The 14,421-nt window shown below is 28.7% G+C and overlaps 1 protein-coding gene across 2 annotated transcripts in view; it reads right to left on the bottom strand.

Annotated features, from left to right (window-relative positions):
* The window catches only part of LOC100201473 (uncharacterized), a 79,829-nt gene that overhangs the window by 27,300 nt on the left and 38,108 nt on the right, over window positions 1-14,421 (bottom strand). For both annotated transcript variants that reach the window (XM_065796190.1, XM_065796189.1), the window contains exon 6: window positions 6,092-6,376. In XM_065796190.1, coding sequence (XP_065652262.1) covers window positions 6,092-6,376 — 285 coding nt within the window. The remainder of the gene's footprint in view (window positions 1-6,091; window positions 6,377-14,421) is intronic.

A 14,421-nucleotide genomic window follows, 5' to 3' on the forward strand; every position in this document is an offset into this window, starting at 1 on the left:
GAATTTATTATTTATAACAATTTTTTTATTTTTAGTTATTTAAAAAACTTAAAACCAAATTTGTTTCTTAGGTAATATAAAGAGATCCCTAGACTTGGCAAAATTTTTGCAAGAATATTTTCTCGCAAATGTTAATGTAACCCCAGGTTGGTAATTCTGCAGCAAACGTTACAAAATAGCAGTAGAAACTGATAAAGATTTAAATTCGCAAGAAGAATGGGAATCAAAAAGTGAGAAAAAAATCAAGTTCGATACTACTATAAAATTGCTTGGAATTTCACCAGTCAAACTAAAAAGTCTTTCAAAACACAGCAAATTGCCTGCAGGAAAATAAAAGTTTGAGAAAACTATTGACAGAGTTTCAAAAATGGTCTCATTAGCATATAATATTAAAGAAACTTCTTTAACAACAGAAAAAAAAAGCCCAATTTTAAACAACAACATTAGCAATAACGATGATCTAAACATTTTAATGTATGAAATAAAAAAAAATTCTTATCGCCATAAAGTGCAAATGTTAACACTCGCACAAAAATCATGGACTCGTACAAAGATATCAAGTTACTTTGAAGTGTCTGAGTATCTTGTTTGAATTGCAAAAAAAGTTAAAAATGAGCATTCTTTCATTGCCCGAAAAAAAAACTGGAAACCCACTTTCACCAGAAACAGTAAATATAGTGATTAACTTTTATCAAAGTGATGAATTTTCAAGAATGATGCCAGGAAAAAAAGATTTCGTAAATGTTAAGAAAAACCAACATGTTTAAAAAAGGTTATTGCTACTTAATCTTAATGAATTACATGTTGCGTTTTAAAAAGACTACCCTAACATCAAAGTCAGTTTGTCAAAGTTTTGTATGCTTAAACCTAAATGGTGCATTACAACTAATGCGTCAGGCACTCACAATGTATGTGTATGTATACATCACCAAAATACAAAATTTCATTGTTCAAAGTTATAAAGATTTAATGGCATTGATTGTTTGTTCTCTTTAAAAAATGCAGAATGTATGTTGCATCAATGTAAACAATGCCCTGGTATTGATGCATTAAAAACTTTTTTAGTGCAAGAGTTTATGGACCATGAGCTCGAAGAAGATATAGCATTCAAGCAATGGCAGAATACCGATCGTGCAACACTATTATTACAGTCTTTGCCATTATATGAATTTAATGATTTATTATGTGACAGCATTGACAACCTTTCCACTCATTCATATATTGCAAAAACACAAAGTAGATACTTAAAAAACTGTAAAGAAAATCTTAACCAAAACGAATGTCTAATATTAGGAGATTTTGCTGAAAACTATCAATATGTTGTTCAGGATGAGGTTCAAAGTTATCACTGGAGCAAAAGTCAATGTTCAATCTTTACAATTGTACTTTATTTTATCGACGAAAAACTTCTCAAACATAAATCTTTTTGTTACCTTTCAGAAGAAGTTGATCATGACACAGGATTTATTTACAAGACCCAGGGAGATATAACTAGATATATCAAAGAAAGTTTACCTGATGTATCAAGTGTGAAATACTTTTCTGATGGTTGTGCAGTATAATTTAAAAAATTTAAAAACTTTATCAACCTTTGTGATCACAGTAAAGACTTTGATTTAAGTGCTGAATGGGTGTTTTTTGCTACCAGTCATGGTAAATCCCCCTGTGATGGTATTAGTGGGACTGTTAAAAAAGTAGTATGTCAAGAAAGTCTAAAACAAATAACTACTGGGCAGATTTAAGATTTTAACTTAATGTTCTCCTTTCGTAAAGCCAAGATAAATGGAATTTGTTTTAAATTATTTTCAAAAGATGAAATTGACCAAACAAGAGTTCAATTATAAAAAAGATATTTAGGTGGAAGAACAGTTCCTGGCACAAGGATGTATCATCACTTTATTCCAATTGCTTCAAACACTATAAGTTATAAAAAAACAAGTATTGATAAAGACAGGAGACCACAGGTATAAAAAGCTCTTGAAAAGTATCCATGCTATGTACTTTATCAATCCAACGTGTTCTACAATCATCTTTTCACTTTTTTTTAGAAGCTATTGGAGTAATTTTATCAATATGCTCTTCTAATTTTTGCTGCCTGGTTGGAGAAAAATTAAAAAAGTATGATACCTCTTTTACATGAGATAACAGGTTCCTGATAGACTGCACATTGTATTATACACAAATAGCTAAATTAAGTCTGTGGCTGTAACAATCAGTAAAAATAGCTTTTTCATTCAAATTTAAAATACGAGCAGACAACCCTTTAGTATATCCAGCCATTGCTCCAGCACCATCATAAGATTGTTCACTACAATTTATAGTATCCAAGGATAGAACAGACATAATTTTTAGTAAAACACTAAAAAAACCTTCGCCAGTAATACTATTTGAACAATGTATAAATTTAACAAATTCTTCTTTTAAGTCTAAATTAGAATCAACAAATCTAATAACCAAAGAAAGTTGCTCTTTATTTGAACTGTCTGAAGCGTCATCAACAATAATAGAAAAATATTGAGACTTTTTGATTTCTTCTATTATTTTGTCGGTAACTACTTCTCCGCAACAGTTTATCAGCTCATTTTGAGATGTATTTGATATACAGTTGTGGACAAAATAATAGTAGTGGCTAGTAAAACAATGATTTGTGATAATAATTTTATGTAAATTTAAATATAAATTAAGAAATTTAGGCATAACAGTAATACAAACACTGAATAATGAAATGGGATTAAAAAATGTTGGTAACACTGTTCAAATTACTTTAGGAAAGTCCCGAATTTTATATACGAACATATCTAGATTTGTAGGTTAAAATAACATATCTGTTGTTTCCTATCAATTTATTTATATTAGCTTTTTGTTTATTTAGTTTTAGTAAGGTTAATTAAAGGTAAGATTAATTTTAGTGTTAATTTAATGAAATATATAAAATAATCGTATAAATTTATTTTATAAATAGAAATTATGGGTCGTGCAAAGCATGGTAGTGCAGAAAAGAGACAACTAATTATTAAATTAAAACAAGAAGAGAAAACATACAAATTTATTCAAGAGACATTAGGTTGTTCTCCTATGATGATTAGAAATGCTCTAAAATGGAAAAATATAGGCGAAGAAAGAGGCCGAAAACAAAAAACGACTGAACATGAAGACAGATTGATAAAACGTGCTGCTGTTGCCGATCCTTTTGTATCTTCCCGCCATATTAAAGAAGATTTAAATTTAAACGTTTCTTCAAGAACAGTACGTAGGCGGTTAGTACAAAGTAAGTTAGTTGCCAAAAGCCCAAGAAAAGTTCCCCTTTTGAAAAAAAGGCATGTGATAGCAAGATTACATTTTGCAAAAACTCATGCAGATTGGCCTGTTTCAAAATGGCGTAATATTTTGTGGTCAGATGAAAATTGTTTTATTTGGGTCAAGTGGACGCAGGATCTATGTAAGGAGGCCACCTAACTCTGCATACAAACCGCAATACACCATAAAAACTGTAAAACATGGCGGAGTAAAAATAAATATTTGGGGTTGTTGTTTTTAATATGGCGTAGGGCCAATCTATAAGATTGATGGTATTATGGACCAAGACATATACCTTCAAATATTACAAAACACCATGTTGCCCTATGCAGAAGAAGATATGGCCCTAAGATGGGTTTATATGCAGGACAACGATCCAAAGCATACCAGTCACAGGGTATAAACTTGGTTCATCGAGAATAGGGTTGCAGTTATGGATTGGCCTGCACAGTCACCAGATTTCAATCCAATCGAAAACCTTTGGACGGATGTAAAAGAGGCAGTTTATAGTCAAAAACCAAAAAATCAGCAGGAGTTATGGCAAGTTGTCCAGAATGCTTGGAACAACATTCCTTTAGAACGTTGTCAAAATTTGATTAACTCAATACCGAATAGATACAAAGCTGTGATAAAAAACCGGGGGCGTGCGATTAAATATTAATTTTTTACTATTGTTTAATTAAATTTTATATCATTTTTTTGTTAACAAAATAAATTATTTGCAATATAACATTAAATAAATTAATACTACTACTATTATGTCTAACCTGTTTTTTACACTTATATAATTATTATAAATAAAAGCAAAAATTTAAAATTTTATACTAATTAGTTTATCATCTCACACCTATTTAATTAATAATCCAGTATTACAATTTCATTTTCAGTCACTGTATAAAAATAATAATATTAATTCGTTAATTTTAATCACACTACTATTATTTTTTCCATAACTCAATAAGATGCATTTTTTTGATGATATTTTAAATGATTTTCAAGAATTTTATCGCCAGCTTTGACACGAAAATGAAGCAGTTTGATGAAATTTCCTGCAGTAGGTCTAGAAGATTCGCTTCTACCAGGATGAAATTTTGAATTATCTCGATGACCTCTTAAAAGAAGACCAAGGCGCCCACATAGAATAATTGTTTCAATAATTGGTAACAACAATCTACGATTTTCAGAAATCTGTGATTGAATTATTTTTCGAGAGGTTATATCAGTTGGCTCTGTTTTAAAAGACCAAAATGATGATAAAGAAAACAAAACTTCAACAGTTTTAACATGCAATCCTTTGTTTCTGCAGGTTAGATTATTGTTATTTTTTCTAAATACATGTTTCTTAAAGTGAGCAGAAGCATCGTTCCAGTAGCTGAATGGTTTACTGAACAGCCTTTCTACTATAGTACATTCTGAAAGAAAACTATGACCAAAAAGTATGCATGGCAAACAGAAAGCACCATCAAATTTCTTTGAATAAGTAAGCCATGGAAATTTATCTATCCATGCAAGTTGAAGGCTACGTCCATTTGAATTTTCAGGAAAAGTAAATGTTTTACAAGGTACAAACACAGATTGAACTAAATGTTGAACTTCAGAGTTACCTAAAGTTTTAGCAACACTGGAATGACTAGCATAATTAGAAACCAAATAACCAATATCATAATTAAAGGAAGGGATAGAAAATGGTATACATTGAGTTACTTTACTAAAACTAGGTATTGATAATTGGTTGCATAGATGCGAAGATTAATTTTTTAAATAAGATTCCATAACGTCATCATAATCTTTGGATTTGCTATGAAAAGTAATTTTAGTCTGTAACATCCTGCTTTTTTCATTAGAAGCTTAACGTTTCAAATGGATTTTTATTACTAATGAAATATAATGATTGTGTTGAAAAGGGACAGAAAAATCTTTTGAAAAACTTTCATGACAAAAAAGAAGATATTAGGACTCGCAATTTTTAAAAGAGGTCATACAGGGATAAATAATTTGGCTAAAGAATAGTTTATACTTGGTAAGGCCATTATCTGGGTAAAGACATTCTTTTTTTTTTCCATATATGCTTGATAATCCAAGAACACAAAGAAAAGAGGACCAGTTCTTATCAGACGTAGCAGACATCCCCTAGACACGCCCCTGCAATATATGCAATGCATTTCAAATTTAACATCTGCTGAAGTTGTTTCTCTTTATATGGGATACTGCTGTCGTATTTGGGCTGGTTATTCTAATGATTTCCCTTCTCTTCTAGACAAGGTCTTAAGACGCTTTGTAAATTTATTTGGACCTGCTCTATTTGCCACAGGTAGTGGCAGTTAATAGAGCTTTGTCTTTAACTATTACATAGCAATGAGGTTGCTTCTTTTTCTGTTCTCTACAAATACTATCTGAGTTGCTTCTCAAATGAGAATCAACTATGATAGTATATGAGAGAATTCTATCATCTCTAGTTTCATCAACCAAAACTCATTCTTGTACATTTCTCATCATTCAGCTAGCCTTTTTACTGCTTAATTTTATGAAAATTTTAATGTAAAATATTTTCATTTAAAAAAATCAAATTACCTTTTTTCTAAAAATATAAATTTAATATAATTATCTTTTATGTGAATAACATTTTCTAAGTGAATAAAAAGATTTTATACAAACCAATTTATACAAATCATAAAAAGTTTGTACAAAATATTGCCAAATTTGAAATACTTTAGCCAAAACAACATTTCATTAAAAACTTTAACATATAATATGATTATTTAAAATGGGGAAAAAAACATTTTTATAAATATACCTTTTACGTTTGGAAGTGCTGTTGGTGGTAATGTCTCAAAAAATGAACAACCAAAACTAAAAGTTGTTGTCTGGCCACTAAAACCATACAGACATTGACAATCTCCATAAATATCAACTATTGCACTTGCAACATACCCATTCTGAGTTGGATTTTTTTTCTGATAATCCACACAAAAACTCACACATGAGCTCCATGAAATGTGCCCAATATAAATATAAGAATTATAGTATATTCGATCCAGAAAACTTACTTTTGACAATGTGCAACTTTTTGAAGATGGGTCTGAAAGTTAAGAAATTAAACATTAATTTACTATAATCAATGAAAAAAAACTTTATTGAACAAAAAATGAAATAAAAAAAAGGAAGAAAGTTTAAACAATTCATCAAAAAAAAAAAAAAAAACTAAAAATAAATACCAAATAATAATTACACCTAATATGGGACCTAGCAACTAGCATTTAAAAGTTGTGTTTAGATTTAAACTGCTTTGTAAATGTATTTTGTTTTTCTTAAAGATTTTTCTTAAACTTAATTATAGGCAATTAAAAGTCACCATAACAAAACTATTTACTTAAAAATGATGATTTAAAATTAAACAATTGTTTTATTGTCCTAAAATGATGCAATTAAACAAAATAGCATTTTAAATTTAAGTATAAAAATCTAGATTGTTATAGTTAATGGCTCACTGTAATTTTGATAAATCTTCAAGAGTTTTAGGTTTTTTATTAGAACTGCATCGTTTTTAAATGTTTTTAAAAATTATCAAATCTTAAGATATCTATTACTTGTATTAGCATATTAGATGTTATTATTATATACTGCTACTTTATTTTAATATCAATAATATACATGGAATTGCTTAATGACAACTTGTGTTCAATTTGTGTTACATTTTGTTTTCAATTCTAAGACCTATTTTATTGCAGCAATAAAAAAAGTCCAACTGTTTAACTTAACTATTATACTATAAGATTACAATTTCTAATTCAAATCAGGAGTCATACAACAGCAATCAAAGTATTATCATCCAATATTGTATATCTTTTGAAGAGTACAGGCAATCTTAGACCCAGTAGTGGTATGCGTTATGATGATAGCAGAAACAATCTCTCAAATCTATACATCAAAATGGAGCTAGATAACATTTTGAACAAAGCAGGCTTTGATGAAAACTTTGTCAGTAGCGAAAGATTAATTATGTATGTTAATAATGTTAAATGAATCTTTCATCATGAAAACTAATTTATTCAATAAAATACTTAAATTTTTATCGTGTATTTAATTACAATTACAATACATGTAATTTTTTTACAAATTTTTTTAATTTAGGAATAGAGTCATTGCTCTGTATACTCAGTATAATAAAATTATAAAGATGGTAAGATGGATGAGAACCCTGGCTTCTCATCTATATTCTACCTATCATCTTTTCTTTTTTCCAGGTGGAAATGAGAAAAAAAATAATCCATCAACCAACACACTAAAGAGTTCTTAGACAAAACCGATGTTTTTATTCTTGTTTGAAAGTAGACACAACTAAGAATTCCTACAGTAATGACAAAAAAATTTACTGAAAAAGTAGCTGAAGGTGAAGATTGGATGAGAAACCTGCTTTTTATGCTCAAGGTCCTACTGTCTTTTCCAGCTATTTCAGCCTGCTTTTCAGCAGGTTGAAATAGCTGGAAAAGAGAGTAGGACCTTGAGCATAAAAAAGAGTAATTAAATTACTAGAAAAAATATCAGAACAAGAAGGATTGAGAAACTTTGAATTCTCCAGTAAATGCAGTGGAACAGATTTGCATTCAGACTTTGAGACTCCCATTTCAAAGAACAAAAAGGTGGATAATTTAACCATGGTCTTAACCATGATTTGTCTTTAACTCAGTCTGAACGAGGTTTTAGATAAGTGGATTCCATTCATGAAAACTTATATAACTTTATGTATAAAAAGTTTAAAAAATTTTTTTACCTGTTGCATAGTTTAAAAAATGAAATAGTCTGCCTTAACTTAGGTATCAAGTTAAAGTGAGAGCTGAAACAGCAATTTTGTTGTCTCTATTCTAAGAATGGCGCACTTATAGTAAGAGAGCAGAACTTGTAAAAAAGGAGCAGAGAAAAAAATGATATTTATTAGGATTTAAACTTTAATTTATATTATATTTAATATTTTATTGGAACAGCATATTCACTATGTCATGATAGACCTACAAGAAAAAACCAAGGAACTCAGTTAACCTTTACACAATAAAACATCAAGGTTTTTAGCATAAAATTAAAAAGGATGTAAATACATTAGATAACATTTAGAATTGGGTTGGAACAGACCTGAGTTCGCTCCTAGAACCCTCTTTCACAATCTTGAAACCGAAAGGTCAACAAAATGGCTCATGAAACAAATATGTTTGACAGCAATTATTACAAGGGTTTACAACTTTCTTTTTTTTTTTTTTTTAATCTTAAAGCAGTTTGCCAAACTTCAAGTTTCTACAATCTGGTACACACCATAAAACAAAGTTCATGGCTGACTCATTATATCTGTTAGCAAAGAAGATGAAATTTAATTTAAAAAATTTTAATTTAATTTTAATTTAATTTAAAATTTTGATTTAATTTAAAAAATTTAAAAAATTTAAAAATTACAATAAACAGTTTAGTGTCGTTGAGATTAAGATGTTACAAAATGTAAAAAAATACATAGTGATATTTCTCTCTTTTTTTCTTCTTAAAGAGCCCACCAGCAGCTCAGGCTCCAGCCAATAATCTCTAAGCATTCAAGATGTAATTACAGATCATTCAAGATATAATCACAGATCCACTTTACTTCATAAGGTTGAAAAAATTGATAAAGATCTAATCTTTGTATTCTCAGACACACATTTTTAATTCTCAGTGTGTTTCACTCCTCATTGTGTTTCCTTTGCTGACAAGTGAATCTAATGAAAGAGCTGAATTTAACTTTTAACTTTTTAAATTCAACTCTGTCATTATATTCATTCATTAACATAAAAGCTTAAGCTTTTTATCGATGTTGCGCAATTCAAAATTAAATTTTTTCATTTCAAAACGTTTATATATAGTATTGGTCTGTAATGTTTTTAATAGAAAAAAATTTACTTGTGTTACAGGTTGCATAACTCATATTGAGCTATTGAATGCATTTGACATATTAGGAGTAGAAGTTCTTGATCGAGGAAACTTAAATTATTTGGAAAGAACATCTTCAATTAGTTGCCAATATGTATTAATTTTTTAATTTATTAACAGTTTTGTTTATCTAGAAGTGGAAGGGTTGGCAAAAACCCGAGTTTTTGAGCAAAAGCCCAACCCAACTGGATTTTTGGGTAGGTTATTGTATTTTTGTGTTTTTGCTAAAGTTTGGTATAAATCTTTAATAACAGTTTAATAAGTTTATGGTTATTTAAAATTTTTCATTTTTTAAAGTTCTTATTGCCTTATACAAAAGCTTAATAATCAGATAGCACTTTTTTCTAATATAAAGCTATTTTAAAATTGAGTTATCTGTCTAGTTAAATTTAAAATATAAGTAGATTATAGGTCTTCATTTGACATTAGCATGTCAAAGTATCAATCAGAAACAAGAAATTAGGCTAGTGGGTGGAATGAAGTGACCATATTAAGTGATCAATCAAATTGAGTAATATGTAATTATTGCAAAGAAAGCATAATTAAAAAATACAGAGAGTTAAGATCCATTTTGATAAATCCAGAAGAAAGAAAAAAGGATGCACTAATGATTTCGCAAAGGCAAACATCCATTTCTAAATTTGTAACTACAACAACAAGTAATCAATGAAAGTAAAGAATGAACTGGATTTGCAAATTGCAAGTTTTTTCTTTTAGTAAATATACCATTTAACATAGTAGAAAATCTTTGACTTGACTACCAAGCTGCTTAAAATATTTAGACCTGAGTGCAAGCCTCCAAATAAAAAACAGAAATCTTCAGAACTCTTAGTAAAGGTAAATGAAGAAGTAATCAATATAATGAAAGATGATCTTGATGATGACTGTGATGTTACCCTAATTAAAGATGATTGGAGTAATGATTTCATAATTGCTCATAGTATCCAAGACGATACAAAAATGTTATTTTAAAGAGGTTTTCAAAAAGCAATAGTTTCATAACATTTTCTGGTCAATTTAACAGATCCAAAATATAACTAAAAATAATATAGGTAACTTTAAAATAATAAAAAAAATAAAAACTTGCATCTGATCAAATTAAAATGAATACAGATAAAAAATTTTCTTTTAAGTTTACTACTCTTATAACTTTACTTATTTACTAAGAAAAAACATTAGATAGAAGTCAAGAAGAAGAAGCTGAGGAATGGTTCAATGAAGTCTATCCTGAATGTATGCCAGACTATTAAACATTTGAAATAAAAAAAGATTTAATAAATAAAAAAAACCTTTAATTTGGGTTTTTGGTGGGTTTTTGCTCTTGGGTTTTTGGGTGGGCTTTTGGGTTTGGGTTTTTGGGTGCCAAAACCCCAAACCCAAAATGTAATTGTTGAATTTTAATTTATAACTCTTATGACAAAACTATTTCAATAGATTCTACATAGCATTTCAATCTACCTATCAACAAACTTTTATTCAAAAGTACCTCAGTATGTCATCGTGATGGAAGGGTAGCCTTCTAGGGTAGTTTAATCTTAATAGACCAAGTCTTGGTTCAAATACTTTTTACAGTTAATAACAGTATATTTAATAACAGTGTTCTTAAATTAATTGATAGTATTTGAGAAAATAATCAACATGAAACTGGGTGGTAAATGAAAAATAAATATTCTAAAAATACGGAAATATTTTTAATCAGCCAGGAAGGATGGTATATTTCCGAAGAGAGAATGTATAATAACCTAGAAACATTCTAGTTAATGGTATTTAAAAAATGTTTTTTGAGATACTGAAGTACCTACTCAAGTTGTCCCACCATTGTAATATTAAAATACTTGAGTTGTAGTATCTCAATTTAAATTCTATCTGGCAGTATAAAATTAAGTTTATAAAAAGCTGCTGGATCACAAAACTTTTCAAATGTTATAGATTAAATTAGACTTAAATTAACTTACCAATAACAGATCAAAAAGAATATTAGGTTGCAAACGGAGTTTTGAAAATCTGTCTGGTTAAAGTGAATACAATCAACAATTTCATAATTATTTCAACAATTCACATTCAACAAATTTCTACTTAAAAATTTTTAATTAGACTTTTTCAACTAACTTGAATATATATAAAAATTAAAAGCTATTTTAAAATTGCATTAAAAATACATTCAAAATCGTTTTTCATTCAATCCAATCAATTTTCATAGAGGATCAGAGTTGGTAATAACAAAAATTTTATGACTGTAGTAAAAACTGTTATAAAAATTAACACCATTTTAAAATTTATATCATAATATGTTTAATTAATGTAGAGTTTGCTTCACCAAAGCAACTAAATTACGCATTTCTAAATTATTCTAAATTAATGATTCTAAATTAATTACAATTTTTATTATAAACAGTATTGAATTTTCTCCTTTACATGCCTGGAGAAGGTATTTAAAACAATAGCAAATCTGTAGTAAATATACGGTAACTCCGAGTTGCCCTATATTTACTACAGATTTTTTATTGTTTGAAACATGATGTGAGTTACTTACTCCACATCAAATCACCCAGACCATTAAACCGTCTTTCTTTTTGTTTTATATATTGATCAATGATTCCTATTTATAAAAAAGTTATAATTATATGCAAAATTTTAACCGAAAATGTTGAGCAGTTCACATGATATTAAAACTTTAATAAAAATTTGGTTTCCCAAAATTAACAAGTTTTCATAAGATTAAAAAAAAAATTTTCTTAATAAAATAAGGAATATCAAACATTTGTAATCCTTTTTAAATACAGATTTTAATTAATACACTTAAAATGCTTAAATATGTTAATATAAATAAACTAAGAGAATAACTTTTTAATGTAACTCAATTTGAGGATCTAATATCTCAAAACAGGCTTGGGTTTTTTGCTTTCAATTTATTTATTTACTTAAATACTACACGCGGGTAGTTCTATGTCAAATGACCCAGGTCATGTAACCATACATCTCAGATTTTGCTAATTTTTATACAGTTAAGAGTGCTTAGTAAAATAAGAATAGCCTCTGGCTCCAAGAAAATCCTGAAATATGACCGTTTTACTTTTAGCAGATATTGGCCAAGCCTCTCTTGCCCCCTCAGAATTGCGACATTTATTTAGAAGCTTTAAGTCACATAACTTTAGAGAATATTTAATATTTTTACTTAAAAATTTCTATCTGGCTATTTTTGGAGGTGACTAATCCAATAAAATGATCCGAAGTGTAAAAAATTATTATTAAGTACCTGTAATTGTCAATTTGAATAAATTTAGGCAATTTTTTATATACCTTTATATACCTTTTTTATATACTTGTTAATGCTCAAGACCGCATGGGTGCCTTGATGATATCAAAAAAAAAGTATTACACATCATCCTATATTCGTTGTTTTTTCAAAAAATATCAAGATTTTGATCTGCAAGTATGTGGATTTCTATATATGGATAATGGGGCAGGGTCCCCATTTCTTTGTAGAAATATGTTTGCAATTGATTTTTCTTTCACTACTTTCCAGACAAACTGAAGCTTTAAAACTTTCAGCATTTGTGTAGTTCTGATGAATGCATGTTAAAATTTTTTCAAATGCAGATGACCAGAGGCTCCATGGCCCAGAGTACTGGGGCCATGCCCCACTTATTTTCTAAAAATTTTTTTTTTTTTTTTGCATTTTCATTAATGTAATGATAACTTTGAAAATATTTTCATCAAAAGATTTTTAGTTTGTATTTGTTCCATTTTATTTAATTATTTACAAAGAAAAATACAAAAACATAACGTAAAAATATATCAAGATCATGTTAAGATTTGCTTTGATGTGTATATGGTCAAAGTATACATACGTCTAGTTGTTGTTACAGGTGTATCAATGATACAAATTTTGTTGGTAATTGCGGGCCCGTAAGCAGACTTGTTTTTGGAGGGTGATCAATTTTTTACTATGGCTCATTGTTTTTTTAAACAAGATTCAAAGGTCATTTTTTAAAAATATTATAACTAAAGACAAAATTTGCTGCAACTTTTAATGTAATGAAAGTGATGAAAAATAAATAAACAACAAACATTTGGTCTCAATAATAAGAATTCTAATATTTACAACAATTGTTAATTGTCTAAAGGAAAGGAGTCTAACTCTAATCTTCTCGGACATAATTTTGCAAACATTTTAACGATACATCTAAATCAAAGTTATAATCATAGCGGATGTGTATTAAAGCCAACTTAGAAAATTGTTTCTGTACTTGTGTTGCTCTTGTGTACGAATCAAGGCGTCAAATTTCGCTTCTCGTTCTCTCACATTCCGCGGTAATGACTGGAAGAACACATTCAGGGAAAAAAAATGTAAATATTTGGAAAATATTTGCCCCTGGTCTCCCTGGTGTCTTCGGCTCTGCATTTCCAAATTTGTCTACATTTTCAAGAGTACCACGCAGAGGTATAATTGTTTCCACAATAAATAACAGCTTTCATTAAACATTTGGGCATCCTACTTTGTTGTACTTGCTGTACAATAGAGCACCATGTCCAATTAACATTCGTCTATAAGTTTAATCGAAAATTTTTCGGAAAGTCTGTTTTGTGATGTATTGAGTTTTGATTTCATTCGACATCTTTATTATATTTTGCTCAATAATGTTCATAGTAGATGTAATCACATTTCCAATGTCACAAAAATGAGAATTCTTAACACCTAAAATCATTCTCAAGCGTTCTTCGACTATTTAAATGTCATTTTGTTGATGATTAAAATGATGGTTGCAATGATGATGGTTTGATGGTTGCAATAAAAGATGTAGATAGTTATTCACCCAACTTTTATTACCCATGAAGTTCATGAAAATAGCCAGAATTTTCCGCCAATAAGTCAGAGGATATATTGGCTTTAAAAAATGTTGACATTTTGTCATGAAAAATTGCTCGTGATCGTTCTTGTGTGGGTTCTATTGAAGACTTGCTCATGTTTTTATTTTGTGTCTGTTTGTCTTTTTTACAAAAATAAGATGGTAATTTCACGCATTCTTTTGAAGAAGAACTTTTTTAGTTATTTAATACGTTCTTTCTTAGCCCCAAGCCCAAGCCTCAGCCCCAACCCCAAGCCTCAGCCCCAACTTTTCTTTTTTGATTCAATTAAAATAAATAATTTATAGGAATAAAAAAATATATATAAGT

The sequence above is a fragment of the Hydra vulgaris genome, chromosome 04 (assembly GCF_038396675.1).
Source record: "Hydra vulgaris chromosome 04, alternate assembly HydraT2T_AEP".
Taxonomy (NCBI): domain Eukaryota; kingdom Metazoa; phylum Cnidaria; class Hydrozoa; order Anthoathecata; family Hydridae; genus Hydra; species Hydra vulgaris.